The 14,093-nt window shown below is 49.0% G+C and overlaps 1 protein-coding gene across 2 annotated transcripts in view; it reads right to left on the bottom strand.

Annotated features, from left to right (window-relative positions):
- Positions 1–14,093, bottom strand: part of USP19 (ubiquitin specific peptidase 19) — a 114,657-nt gene that overhangs the window by 28,539 nt on the left and 72,025 nt on the right. For both annotated transcript variants that reach the window (XM_040358909.1, XM_040358911.1), the window contains exons 23-25: positions 13,522–13,674; positions 11,975–12,138; positions 2,249–2,427 (exon numbers count right to left, since the gene is read on the bottom strand). In XM_040358909.1, coding sequence (XP_040214843.1) covers positions 2,249–2,427; positions 11,975–12,138; positions 13,522–13,674 — 496 coding nt within the window. The remainder of the gene's footprint in view (positions 1–2,248; positions 2,428–11,974; positions 12,139–13,521; positions 13,675–14,093) is intronic.

Below are 14,093 nucleotides of genomic sequence, written 5' to 3'. Positions count from 1 at the left end.
ATCACATGATCGTAAACCTTGGGTATGTGAACCTAATTTGTAATGGTAGCAAATAAATATAATGACAATAGTAGTTGGTCCATTAAAATGTTTAAAATGTAGATGGTAGGCATATACTGTGAAATATCATTATGAAGAAGCTCTACGCGTTTCGTGGTTTAAACCACTCGTCAGGAGCAGATATACAGCATGAGGGTATCTATAGAAATGAAAAAATGCCAAAATGATATAGTAGTAGTAAAAAAGGATACAAGACATATATAATGCATAGAAGAGGGGGAGCAATGAAGGTCCCAAACACTCTCACCTATCAGAAGCATAATAATATGATTGTAGGATGGTATCAATGGTAGGGGGCGGCTATAGAAGGCATCATCATCCCTGGGAGCTGAGGCGGTTAACACCAGAGGCACGGCAACAGCACCAGCAGTCAATGGTGAATAAAAATGCCTTCTATAGCCGCCCCCGACCATTGATACCATCCTACAATCATATTATTATGCTTTATCCCTCTTCTATGCATTATATGTCTTATATCCTTTTTTACTACTACTATATCATTTTGGCATTTTTTTATTTCTATAGATACCCTCATGCTGTATATCTGCTCCTGACGAGTGGTTTAACCCACGAAACGCGTAGAGCTTCTTCATAATGATACGTCACAGTATATGCCTACCATCTACATTTTAATGGACCAACTACTATTGTCATTATATTTATTTGCTACCATTACAAATTAGGTTCACATACCCAAGGTTTACTATCATGTGATGTTACTGTGAGACTAATGGACTATGGAACGCTTTACCAACCAGCATTCGGTTGGAGGAGAACCACTTGGCATTCAGGAGAAAGATCAAAACTCATCTCTTTTGATACCAAAGGAGACAGGAACAACAAGCGCCCAGAGGCGATTAAGTTTGCATGTGTTGCGCTATATAAGTTTTCATTCATTCACTATGTATTGTCTAGACTTTATTTAGTGAGACCTATGATTACTATACATTACCATGTATGCTATTTTGAGACAATTAGGTACTATCTTGCATTGTCTAGACCATGGGACTCCAAACTTTCTAATGAGGGGGCCAGTTTACTGTCCTTCAGACTTTAAGGGGGCCAGACTGTTGCCATTGAGAGTAGAAAAGGTCCCCACAACAGCGTGAGGAATTGACGCATCGTTGGTGTCATTGGGAGGAATTGTGCACCATCATTGGTCCCAATTGTTGGTGTCATTGGGAGTAATTCTGCCCCATCGTTGGTGTCATTGGGCCCAATTGTTAGTGTTATTGGGAGGAATTGTGCCCCACCTTTGGGGGAGAAATTATGCCCTGAGGGCCGGTTAAAAGCAAGCAAAGGGCCGTATCTGGCCCCCCGGGCCGCAATTTGGAGACCACTGGTCTAGACTCTATTGAGACTCATGATCATTATATTTTATCAATTTTATATTATGTGTATGTCATGCCCTCTTTGTAATTAATAAACAATGTTTACGATAGTTGGTTCATTCAATCTAGCAGTGTGCTTCATCAAAAAGTCCCACAACTTAGTCTTTTCATTCACCCTAGGTAATGCCCACATGTGATACTGAACCTCCATGATTGAAAGAACTAAAATTCATTGAACGATAGAATAGATGGGCCAGGGAAGGAGCTCCAGCCAGGAAATGAGACAGGCTGTCTGACGTGCTGGAGCTTCTAAATGCACATTGCAAAACACTCACAGTGTGCAGTGAAATCAGAGTAAGAAAATTCAGTACAGGAGAGGAGCCAGTACAACTGAGCACTGAATGGAAGGCTGGAGTTCAGCTTTAAATCTACTTACAGAGGGGCCTCTGATGTACTTGGAAAAAGCACAGATCCCGGAATAAAACAAACGATAGGAATACAGTAGAGGTGATCTGTATAAACTGTTACAGCTCATTGGCTCAGCCTGACAGTTGTGTTTCTATTTCCGAAATATTTGTGGCGAGTCTCAAACCACTTTGCTGTCCATCAAAAGAACATGTGGGAGAAGAACTAGAACATCTGCCATTGCTGTCTTAACATGCATCTCCGAAGCTACCATCCCAATCTGCTGTTTAGGGAGTCACCAATGGGAAACAAGTGTGCAAGGCAAGAGAGCTTAGACTGACTTTATTGGCAAGTTCAGCCGTTTATAGCCACAGTAAGCTCCGTTCCTGCCAAATAGATTCCCAGCCTTACATAGTGACTGCTGTAGTGTCGCTCAACCATCTGCCCATTACCTGACTCGTCGCTCCATCAGCAGATGCTCCGGTGTCGGCTCTACGATTTGCGGCGTGCCCCCGTACGGGTCTCTCCACAGGAGAGTTCCTCCGCCGATAAAAGAGTACATATGCGTATCGTGTCACCACTTGGCTCTCGTCCACCGAGGTCACTGTGCTGTCATCAAAAAGCCTCCAGCCTAAGGGAAAAAACACAAAGTGTCAGTAAAAGTTACTCGCATTGCTGCAGAATAGCACTAGAAACCTAGAGATTTATTTGTTTGAAATGCCAACGAGCACATTAAAAACGAATTCCGCCCCCAAAAAATTATAAAAATAAAAGTCAGCAGCTACAAATACTGCAGCGGCTGACTTAATATATGGGCACTTACATGTCAAGGGCGCCCACGATGTCGGCACCCGAAGCCTATCTGTCCCTTGGCTCTCAGGTGCTGCCGCTATCTTCGGTTAGGGAATCAGGAAATTAAGCCTTGCAGCTTCAGTTCCTGGTTCCCTAAGGCGCATTCGCGAGTCGTGCTGCGCCATCCCACTGGTCCCCGCTGTCTTCTGGGACCTGTGTGTAACGGCATGGCCCGTGGGATCCAGAGGCCCTTGAAGGATACGGGATACTCCTGTTTCAGCTTCACCAATGACTCTTGTGTCTAGGGTCATCCTATGTCCACTAGGGGCATAGGATGACTGAGAAATGATATCTCGGATTACATGAGATGGGACAGTAATGATAATTCACAATGTATTGCAGGATATCTTGAAATATTACAGGTTGTTGATTCTAAACCCAACCGGTCAATAGAGTGATTCATTCATGTGGAAATTAAGGTGGTAATTAAGTCTGCTACTGTCATGTAAACTAACCTTAGTCTGGCTTCTAAAGACCTTTTCATTGTGTGATGCCAATTAACACTGTATTGTGTGAAGTTCAATTGATGATAGATGTGGATTGTGAGATGTCTGACTTGCCAGCTGTAGTTAATTAGAATTGGAGTCAGAATGTCTGACTAAAGGAATGTGTATTGTATAGCAGGTGTCTATCTTAAAAGATGTGTATTGAGGGGAGCTCGTTAGGAACCATTGTATGATGTTGTGGGTGGAGTTGAGTCATTGTTCATATTTGGTTGCTGACTGTATAGAAGAGCCTGAGTTTACCATTAAAATGTCTATTCCTGTTGAACCAGAGAACAGAGCTGTGTCTCGTTTCTGGGGAATCTGTATGGGCCATGTTCGTCTGCTGGATTGTGGAGTGTCGATAAGCTGTCGTGGGTTGGTGGAATGGAATATCGTAAACGGCGTTAACCCCTGACCGTTACACTGTGCATCTCCCAATCTCCCAGAAGGACAGGGGGGGGGGGAGTAGGTGCCGGGCGTGGCGTAGGTCAATTTTGAAAGTTGAAGAAAGAAAAAGGCAAGAAGAAATTTTACAAATGTGCTTAGCACTCTGCTACCTTTTGAACTCAGAAGTGCCATTAAAATAAATGCAAAAAGCAGGCTGCGGGGTGAACCAACATGGTGTTTTCTCTTCTCTGCCTTATGCAGTAAATAGCATCGTAGCTTAAAGGTATTGTTAATCCACTTTTAACAACAGCACCCCCCCCCCCCCACCACATTTTTATTTTATGACTTGCTCCCAAATCTGCAATCCTCGCAAGAATTACGCAAGGTGTGGGGGGCTGCCCACTCTCAACCTCCAGGGACAGGAGGCTGCAGGACCAGTCTGACAGTGCAGCGCAATCTCACGCAATCTGGCAGCACTGGGAATCTGAAGACCAGCATAAAACTGGCCCGGGTGAAGACAGTGTTGGACTCCTGTGTTACCTGCCTGTTCCTTGAACAGAGGATGATGCAGATTCATTGTCCAACAGGCAGGCTAGAAAAGGCGACACGGGAAGCTACATTACTGAGCTAGGAAATCAGTCACCTGCCTGGATGTGCAATTCCTAAGACTGGCCATACAACAAAACTTGGGTCGGTTACACAGTAGACATATTTTTAAAGCGTTTTCAGCCACATGCCTAGAGAAATATTTACTGTAAGAATTAGCAAAATTAAGAGTTGTGAGCTGCTAAATCTACAGAGAAAAATACACAAGAAAAGCTTCTGTTAGCCGACATGAAATATTTGGAGAATGCGGGTAATGTACATGGAAGTGTACTAATCACATCAGGCATCTTGGATTGAGCAAAAGGTCCTGCAAAGTGTTACCAGCCACTAAATACTTCTCAAATCCGTTACACTGATTCCCTCTGCTATTTACGTAATCCCAGATGCAGCTTTTAGCACGACCGTATAAAAAAAAGGGAGTCATCCATGTTGTAGGAGAACTACCACTTTACATGAGATTGGCCGTGACAAATACTGTCGCTGCTGACTTATAATATAAGGACCATAGGCGTGCGCAGGGGGTGTGCCTGGGCACACCCTAATCACTACGTTTGGTGCAGATTCCCCCTACTGCCTGGGCTACCCCCCCCCCCCCCACAGTGCTGCTGACTTCCCTCCTCTCAGCTTCTGCAGGGGATGATTCAGAATGGAGATTGAGGGAAGGGGCTGGTAAATATGCAATTTATCAGCCCCTTGCCCTTCTAGATAAACATAGTGAACACACTCACTGTGTCCATTCATAACTGAATCATAGTAAACGGTTTGTATGCTTCAGTTTGTGAATGAACAGGAAACAGAGCACACTCCATTCATTCACTGTCAAAGCCAGGCACCCACTACCCCATGGGTCTTCAAACTACGGCCCTCCAGTTATTCAGGAACTACAATTCCCATCATTCCTAGTCATGTCTGTGAATGTCAGAGTTTTAAAATGCCTCATGGGATGTGTAGTTCCGCAACAGCTGGAGGGCCGTAGTTTGAGGATCCCTGTACTACCCGCTCCCCCACAAAAAAAAGTGCCAAATGTAGCAGTGGAGGGGGGGGGGGGCATATGCAAAGCAGCGGAACTTCCCCTTTTGGGTAAAGTTTTACTTTAAAGTAGGGCTGTGGAAATTAACTATTAATTCATCAATTAATCTTACATTTTTTTGATCGATCAAAAATGTTTTGATTGGTACTCTCCGCCGGCTTCCGGGCCTTCAGGGAGTTCCATCGGAGATCCAGTAACGTCACGGACACCGGCGGGGCTTGCCGTGTCCATCTGAAGGGCTCCTTTGCTGTGCTTTCATATCTGCATGCCGGCGGGACCTCACTATCTGCCACACGCAAGGGCTGTTACACTTCCCTCTATCACTTCCCTCTATCAAAATGGGATTCTACAACCATTCACTGGGAGTTGTGATAGTTCCCTTCACGGGACATCTACATACCGACGGACTGATGTTACTTCTCATCTGGATTCAGCAGTGGCATCGTTGTACACTTTTTTATACCAGTATCATACTTAGCTACATGTTTTTTATGACTGCTTTTGTTACCGTTTGGTATTACTTGCACCATTTTTACAGTTTATGTAGCTACATCGATTTTATCTCCAGTGCAATTTATTATTTTGTTACCTACTTGAAGACTATAAAAGTTTTAATGCTATTCCCATCGAGCGCTGCCTTTGTGTGTTTTTTGTATCCTGCTATCCATTTTTCCAGTGGTTGGTAGCTGCACTGGGAATCAGCCTGCAAGAAGGAGATCAGCTAAAAGTAGTTGGATCTGTATGTGCGTTATAATTAATCGAAATTAGTCGATTAAGCGATTAAAAAAAAAAAAAGGATTTTTGTACTCACCGTAAAATCCATTTCTCTGAGTTCATAGACGGACACAGCATCCTTTGACCTTAGGGTTATGCTTCTTCCTACCAGGAGATTTAGGCAGAATTCTACAGCACTTAAGGTGTTAAAAACTTTCCTTCATGCCGCTCCTCCCAGGGGGCGTGGCTCCCCCAGGCATAACCCCCACTCTGCTTTAGCAGCCTCAGTTCGTAACAAGCAGTACAAACAAAGGAGGGGTGGGTGCTGTGTCCGTCTATGAACTCAGAGAAATGGATTTTACGGTGAGTACAAAAATCCTTTTTTCTCTTTCGTTCATAGACGGACACAGCATCCTTTGACCTTAGGGACGTCCCCAAGCAGTGTCAAAAAAATTCGAGGGGTGGGAAAATAACACAGCAAAAACAGGTTACACCCCAAACAAAACCGGAGTTACTCAACGGAGGAACTCCAACCTTAAACTGCCGCCTGTAACACCCTGCGGCCGAAGGAGGCATCAGAAGATGCACTCACATCCACCTTATAAAACTTTGAAAAAGTGTGGAACGACGACCAGGTCGCTGCCTTACACACCTGTAACACAGAGGCTTGGTGTCGGAAAGCCCAGGAGGCCCCGATCGCCCTGGTCGAATGCGCCATGACCCGAAAGGGAGGCGCCCGCCCCTTCAGGGCGTAGGCCTGAAGCACAACCTGTCGGATCCACCTGGAAATGGTGGCCGACGAGACTGCCAGGCCCTTACTGGGACCGGACACAGACACGAACAGCGAGTCCGACTTCCGGAACGGAGCTGTCGCCGACAAGTAAACTCGAAGGGCCCGAACCACATCCAGAGAATGTAAAGAGGCCTCCTTCGGGTTCTTCGGCTGAGGACATAATGATGGAACAACAATGTCCTCGTTAATGTGAAAGGCCGAAACGACCTTCGGAAGAAAAGAGGGCTGCGGGCGCAGCACCGCCTTATCCTGATGGATGACCAAGTAGGGGGCCTTGCAATACAAGGCCGCCAGTTCAGACACTCGTCTGATAGAGGTAATAGCTACCAGAAAGACCACCTTCTGCGACAAAGTCAGCAAGGGGATCTCCCGAATGTCCTCAAAGGGGGCACGCTGAAGCGCCGAGAGGACCAAGTTCAAGTCCCAAGAAGGTAGCGGAGGGCGCACCGGGGGGGCCACATGCCGGACCCCCTGCACAAACGTGCGAACCAAAGAATTCGCTGCCAAGGGACGCTGAAAATAAACAGCCTGAGCAGAAATCTGACTCTTGATCGTGCTCAAGGCAAGAGCCTGGTCCACTCCCCGCTGTAGGAACAGCAGGATCCGGGACACCACGTAAGTACGGGGGTGCCACTTCATCTCCTCACACATAGAGATGTATGCTTTCCATGTACGATGGTAAATTTTTCGAGAAGTGGACTTCCGTGCACGCAGCATGGTAGAGATTACCGGGCCCGACAGGCCCCGGTCCTTCAGTACCTGGTTTTTAACAGCCACGCCGTTAAAGCCAGTGACCGTAAAGCAGGATGGAAGATCGGGCCCTGAGACAGGAGATCTTCCCTCAGAGGCAGACGCCAGGGGGCGTCTGTCACCAGACGTACCAGGTCCGCGTACCAAGAGCGACGCGGCCAATCCGGGGCGATCAGGATCGTTGGAATACCTTCGGCTTCCACCCTGCGCAGCAGGCGGGGTAGGAGCCTTAGAGGAGGGAAGGCGTAAATCAGGTGATATTGACCCAGGGAGCCACTAACGCGTCTGACCACGGGTCCCTTGACCTAGCCACAAACCGTGGTACCTTCCGATTGAGACGGGACGCCAGAAGGTCCACGTCTGGAGTGCCCCATTTTTGGCACAGGATCTGAAACACCTCCGGGTGGAGAGACCACTCCCCTTGATCCAGAGTCATGCGACTTAGGGAGTCGGCTTGCCAATTCAGAACTCCCGGAATGTATACCGCCGACAGGGCCGGAACGGACCTTTCGGCCCACCGAAGTATGTGAGCGACCTCCGTCGCCGCGGCCGAGCTCCTTGTGCCGCCCTGATGATTGATGTACGCCACGGCCGTGGCGTTGTCGGACTGGATCCTGACAGGACGGCCCTGTAGCTCCAGCGACCACCTGACAAGGCACAGCTTGATTGCTCGGAGCTCCAGGATATTGATCGGCAGGCGGGACTCCTCCCGAGTCCAGCGCCCCTGGGCTGACTGGGTGCCCCAGACGCCCCCCCAGCCGAAGAGGCTGGCATCCGTCGTGACCACTGTCCAGCGGCACGGAAGAAAAGACTTCCCGGACCGAAGCACCGGAGACGTCAGCCACCATGCCAGGGAAGACTTGGCCAGATGGCTCAACCGAATCTGGTGATCCAGAGAAGATGGGACCCTGTCCCATCGTGACAGAATCTCCTTCTGTAGTACCCTGGTGTGGATTGGGCATACAGAACTGCCTCGAAGGAGGCCACCATCAGACCCAGAACCCGCATGCAGAAGCGAAGAGATGACCACTTCTGGGTCAACAACTGTCTCACTGCAGATTGCAGGGTCAGCAGGTTTTGCGATGGGAGGAACACTTTTGTCTCCCCCGAATCCAAAACCAGCCCCAGGGGTTCCAGCCTCTGGGACGGAACCAACACTGATTTTCTGAGATTCAGAAACCAGCCGAACTCCTGCAGAGTCCGACACGTGATGGACACGTCCTCCTCTAACTCTGAGCCTGAAGAAGCTCTCAGGAGAAGGTCATCCAGGTATCCCACGATAGCGATCCCTCGCTGCCGTAGCAAGGCCAGGATCGGGGCGAGCACCTTGGTGAACACCCGTTGTGCCGACGCCAGCCCGAACGGGAGGGCCACGAATTGATAGTGGTCCTCCCCGATCGCAAAGCGCAGATACCTTTGGTGGCTTGTGCAAACGGGAACATGCAGGTATGCGTCCATGATGTCTAAGGACGCCATGAAGTCCCCCTGGTGGAGGGACGCCATGATAGAACGGACCGACTCCATCCTGAATCGCTGCACCTTGACAAAGGAGTTGAGGGCCTTTAGGTCCAGGATAGGGCGAACCCCTCCCTTCTTGGGGACCACGAACAGATTGGAGTAGAACCCCCGAAACCGTTCCAGCGAGGGGACCGGCACAACCACCCCCCTGTCCAGAAGATCCTGGACAGCCCCGGACAGGGCTAGCCGACGATCCGGAGGAAGCTGGAGGTTGGATGGAAAAAAATCTGTTTGGGGGACAAGAAAGGAACTCTATCTTGTACCCCGAGGCGACCACCTCGCAAACCCAACGGTCGGATAGAAGAGAATTCCACCGATCCACGAAGTCGTGAAGCCGTCCCCCCACCCGAGACCCGGGCGGGGGCAGACCTTCATGCGGAAGCAGGCTTGTCCGCAGGCTTGTTCGGTTTTTTGAACCAGGGGCGCTTACGCCCTGCAGCAAGGGCTTTTGCACCTTGCGGACCTTTTCCAGCCGCGCTGGCGCACGAAAAAAAAAAAAAAAAAAACGTTTAGGGGGTAGTAAAAGTAGGACCTTGCTTGCGGCGAGGTTCCCTACCCTTCCCCGACTGAGGGAGCAAGGTGCTCTTACCTCCAGTGGCATCCTTAATGATGTCATCCAGGGATGCCCCCAAAAGCCGTCCGCCCTTAAAGGGCAAATCTACCAAGGCCTTTTTTGAGTACTGGTCAGCCGACCAGCACTTCAGCCATATAAGGCGGCGCAGAACCACTGCGTAGACAGAAGCCCTGGAAAGCAAAGGAATCTAATCCATATCCGCCTCGCAGAGAAACTTCTGACCCTGAATCAACTGTTCAGCCAGGTCCCTAGAGGACTCGGAAGCCCCCTGGACCTCCAGGTCCTGCAGCAGGAGCTTCGCCCTTTCAGTCAGCGTCTGAGCTACCAGGGCTCCGGCCAGAGCCGGCCTTACCACCGAACCCACCACCGAGAACAGGGAGCGGGCCACGGCCTCCACTCTCCTATTAGCGGGGTCCTTGAAAGCAGGAGCCCCCTCCACAGGCAACGTAGTAGCCTTACTCAGTCTGGACACAGGAGGGTCCACCGACGGAGGAGTGACCCACTTTTTTAAAAAAGTCCTCCTCCAGGGGGTAACGGTAGCAAAGCTTTTAGGAACCGTAAAAGCCTTTTGCGGTGTATCCCATTCCTTATACAACATATTGTCTAAATAAGGAACACAGGGGAATACCTTAGCGGTACGCGGTGGTTTGCGGAATCCAAAAGGACTGACACCGCTGGTGTCTCCGCCAAATCCTCTAAATGAAGAGCCTCACGCACCGCAGTAATAAGAGCTCCAACAAATTCCTTATCAGCAGACTCCGCAGCAGAGTCATCCTCGCTGTCCATGTGGGTTAAGCCCGCATCCTCTGACATGACAGAACCAGAAGCATCAGATTCTGCGTCAGAGATATCCCCAGAAACAGCCTCCGGGGGGGGGGGCGCTTTTTTACCCCCCAACCGAGCACTGGCTGCTTCAAACCTGGTGAGAAAAGACTCCAGGACAGCCGACACCGATTCAACAGATGTGGCAGGGGGAGGGGCGCTTAAGGGTTAATTCCGGCATTGTAAGAAATGAGGGGCCTGATTCAGGCTCCATATTGCCGTTGCCATTTCACCCCTACTGCCAAGGGCAGGAAAAAAGTCCCCCACAGGTCACCTCCCGGCCGCTAGAGCACAGTATGGGGCCCCCTGAGACTCACCACCCCCTGGTACAGCGCGGTCTGTGAAGGCAAGTGTGTGCTGAGGAGAAGCTGCAGCGCTGCGTCTGTCCCCTCAGATGATTCGCGGTCTTTTTTCCCCGCCGAAACGGCCACTAGAGGCCGAACTAGTGCTGAAAATGGCGCCGGCCACAAGAAAATGGCCGCCGAATAATACAAGCGCGGCTCCGGCAAAATGGCCGCCGTTGCGCAGTTTTAAAAAGACAGTGTACCCAAAAATGACAGTACACCAAAACAGCACACAGCACACACAAAAATGCCCAGAATGTCCACCACAGTCCCCTGCAGTGACACAGAACAGCCCCAGCCATACCCGAGTGAAAAAAAAAAAATATGAGCCCCAGGGAAAAAACCCCCTGCACAGCCGTCACCCAAAGGGGAAAGGAGGGAGAGGAATAAGGGAGAGAGGAAAGCAGGGGAAAACCCTCAGTCGACCTCCCAAGGGAAAACATTCCAGCCAGACCACTTACCTGAGTAAGGGGCCACTACTTACCTGTCCTGCGACTACCTGGCTGGAGGTATCCCAGACAGAACCAACGTCCGCGAACGGCATGGCTGTCAGCCAGACACACTGTGACAAGGCCATAGAGACCGGTCATATGTGTGCCCTAGAACCGAAGTTCCCCGGCCGCCCCTGGAGCAATGGGGCCTGTCGTGGACGTCCCAAAGCGGAGCTGAGGGCCGGCACACGCTCGAAGGCCGAACCTGGGGGGACTACAAGGGTCGAGGACCCAGCCTGTCACCCAGTCGGCTGTTGATAGAAGAATCGCAGGATTCAAAAATAAAAATAAAATAAAAAAGCGAGGAAAAAACTCGCAAAATGCAAAAAAATTTGCAAGAAAAAACTCCAGAGTCCAGGACTCCAGAGAGAGCCTGACTCTCCTGACGGTTAGGCAGAAACAAACTGAGGCTGCTAAAGCAGAGTGGGGGTTATGCCTGGGGGAGCCACGCCCCCTGGGAGGAGCGGCATGAAGGAAAGTTTTTAACACCTTAAGTGCTGTAGAATTCTGCCTAAATCTCCTGGTAGGAAGAAGCATAACCCTAAGGTCAAAGGATGCTGTGTCCGTCTATGAACGAAAGAGAAAAACGATTAATCGAACAGAAAAATTTTGATCAGTAACAGCCCTACTTTAAAGTACCAAAACACGTCATGGTAAACGCACACTCAGTAGCCATGGATCATTTCTGATGCCATTGTTTACCAGCTAAAAGCAAGCAGATTTTCATCACTTCTTGTTCCCAGAGTAATATATGTACCATCTGCAACCTTCCAGACTTACAAAATAGTGCAAACTGTGGTGTTGTTACTTACCTACATCACTCCGCTGACTATTTTTCTCATTGGGGAGTCTGGCATAGGCCGTGTAGTGTCCCCCAATCATTCCTCCATAATGATTAATGACTGCATAGAGGTCATAGATAGGCCTCTGGTGATCTTCCTTTTGCCCAATGCAGAATGTCGTTAGATCCAGCCCTCTGCAAAAACAAAGACACAGATAAAAGGTCTTCAAAACAATATTTCAGAATAAAAAATAAACTAAACTAAACTATATAAAAGCAGAAGTGCTCATTTGTTATGCAATATAAAAAGGGAAAGTCCAGGCACAACAGACCTAAGTGCACAGCCAACTAAATTGGTACCATTCAGTTCCACCAAGGACCCTTCCACACAGGGGTTTTGTTCATCCAGTTTTTACCCAACTGTTCGGATGAAAAAAATCAATCGGCGCGGCACTTTTTGGAAAAGGTACCGGTGCTACTTTAGTGCAGTTGCTGCATTATTTTGGGCCCATAAACTTTAATAGAAACACACCAATATTCTGCGTTGACTGTTAGGCGTTGGCACCCGCTGGCATCCTAACCACCAGTGACTCATCTCTGCTGTCAGCCGGGTATTCCCAGCAGAGTGTAAACAAAGGATCAGATAATAAAAGACAAAACAAAATATACAGTCCCCCACCCAACACACAATACAGAGGCGGTCCAGGCTTGGGCAAAATCATGACAAAGGAGTCGGTGATCCGCTCCGCATGCCGTGACTGGCACCCGTCTCTTCCTCTCAGTGAGTCGCTGAGAGCCTGAGCCGGCCGCTCCCTCCACAGCCCAGAGCTCCAGTGAGCCTGTGGGGGGGGGATTCAGAGAGCTGCTGACTGACAGTCACCAGCGCTCTGCTCACAGAGCTGTGAGAACCGAGCAATCGGCAGTCTTTGATCGCTCGGGTCTCAGTGTTTGAGGTGCCAGATTCAGCATCGACCTAGGTCAGTGATGGCAAACCTTGGCACTCCAGATGTTTTGGAACTACATTTCCCATGATGCTACACTACACTGCAGAGTGCATGAGCATCATGGGAAATGTAGTTCCAAAACAACTGGGGTGCCAAGGTTAGCCATTACTGACCTAGGTAAATAGGATTTTTCTTTTTTTTTTTTTAAAGTACATACTTCTCTTTTCTTATTGTAGCAAATCCCAATTTTGCAATAGCAGGCTACATATTGTTTCAGTACCAAGAACCTTTACCAGTTTTCCATGTCACTGATGTAATTAGGCTTTCATGGAGGCAGAAATGCCTGTACACATAAGCTGCGTTCTTTGTAGGATCAGAGGCTCAGTAAATAGTTTAGATTCACAGCTCCAGTATTAATGTGCACAGTAGGGCCTGGGAGGGGGGTTTAGGTGGCAATGGCATCACAGGTATTTTGCTTCGTGACACCACTCCAAATTATACTTCTAGCCATGCTCTTGTTATGTTGAGGTCACATCACATAGGTTACACTTCTAAACCTGCAGCAACACAAGGCACAACATAAAGAAAAGCAGGCCTAGCGAGCTTGTTGTACTCTCAAGTCTCCGTTCACTACCTGACAGGGAAATCCACCAAGTCATTTATTTTGTCCCTCCAGATAAACGTTCGGAAAGAGAAGCGTTTCAGCTGGATGATCAGGATGTTCGGAAGCCTCCACAGCATCAACTGCTTTGAGGCCTCTCTATGCTGATTACATTTAGGACAATACCTGGAAAAAAAAAAAATAGAATAAATCAACACGCTTACAAGAACAGCTTTAGGGTGGTGATAAAAGAACCCAAAACCCAGAAATTACCCTAATTTGAGCATCATTTGTAACAACTGGGCTTTGACTTCCCTAGAAGGAACCGCAAACATTCACTGGCCGTCAGACACTCGTCATCACCCAACCTGGCCCCGCTCCCCTCTCCCTTGATTGTCTGACTTTGATTGACAGCCCTGGGAGTCTATGGTGGCGCTGCTCTGTCTCAGACGCTTAACCCGACTTAGTTGGGGTAGGCGGTACACTTTGGTGGGGGTGGGTCAGCCACGCCCTGTGACCTTTGGGAACCCGCCTTCTGACCTTTGACCTCTGGGGGAGGTCCCTGTTCCAATTCCTGAGTCCTAGCCATATTCTTCAATGGGAAA

The sequence above is a fragment of the Rana temporaria genome, chromosome 7 (genome assembly GCF_905171775.1).
Source record: "Rana temporaria chromosome 7, aRanTem1.1, whole genome shotgun sequence".
Taxonomy (NCBI): domain Eukaryota; kingdom Metazoa; phylum Chordata; class Amphibia; order Anura; family Ranidae; genus Rana; species Rana temporaria.
The sequence above is the reverse complement of the archived record's forward strand: the minus strand, read 5'-3'. Positions and strand labels throughout refer to the sequence as shown.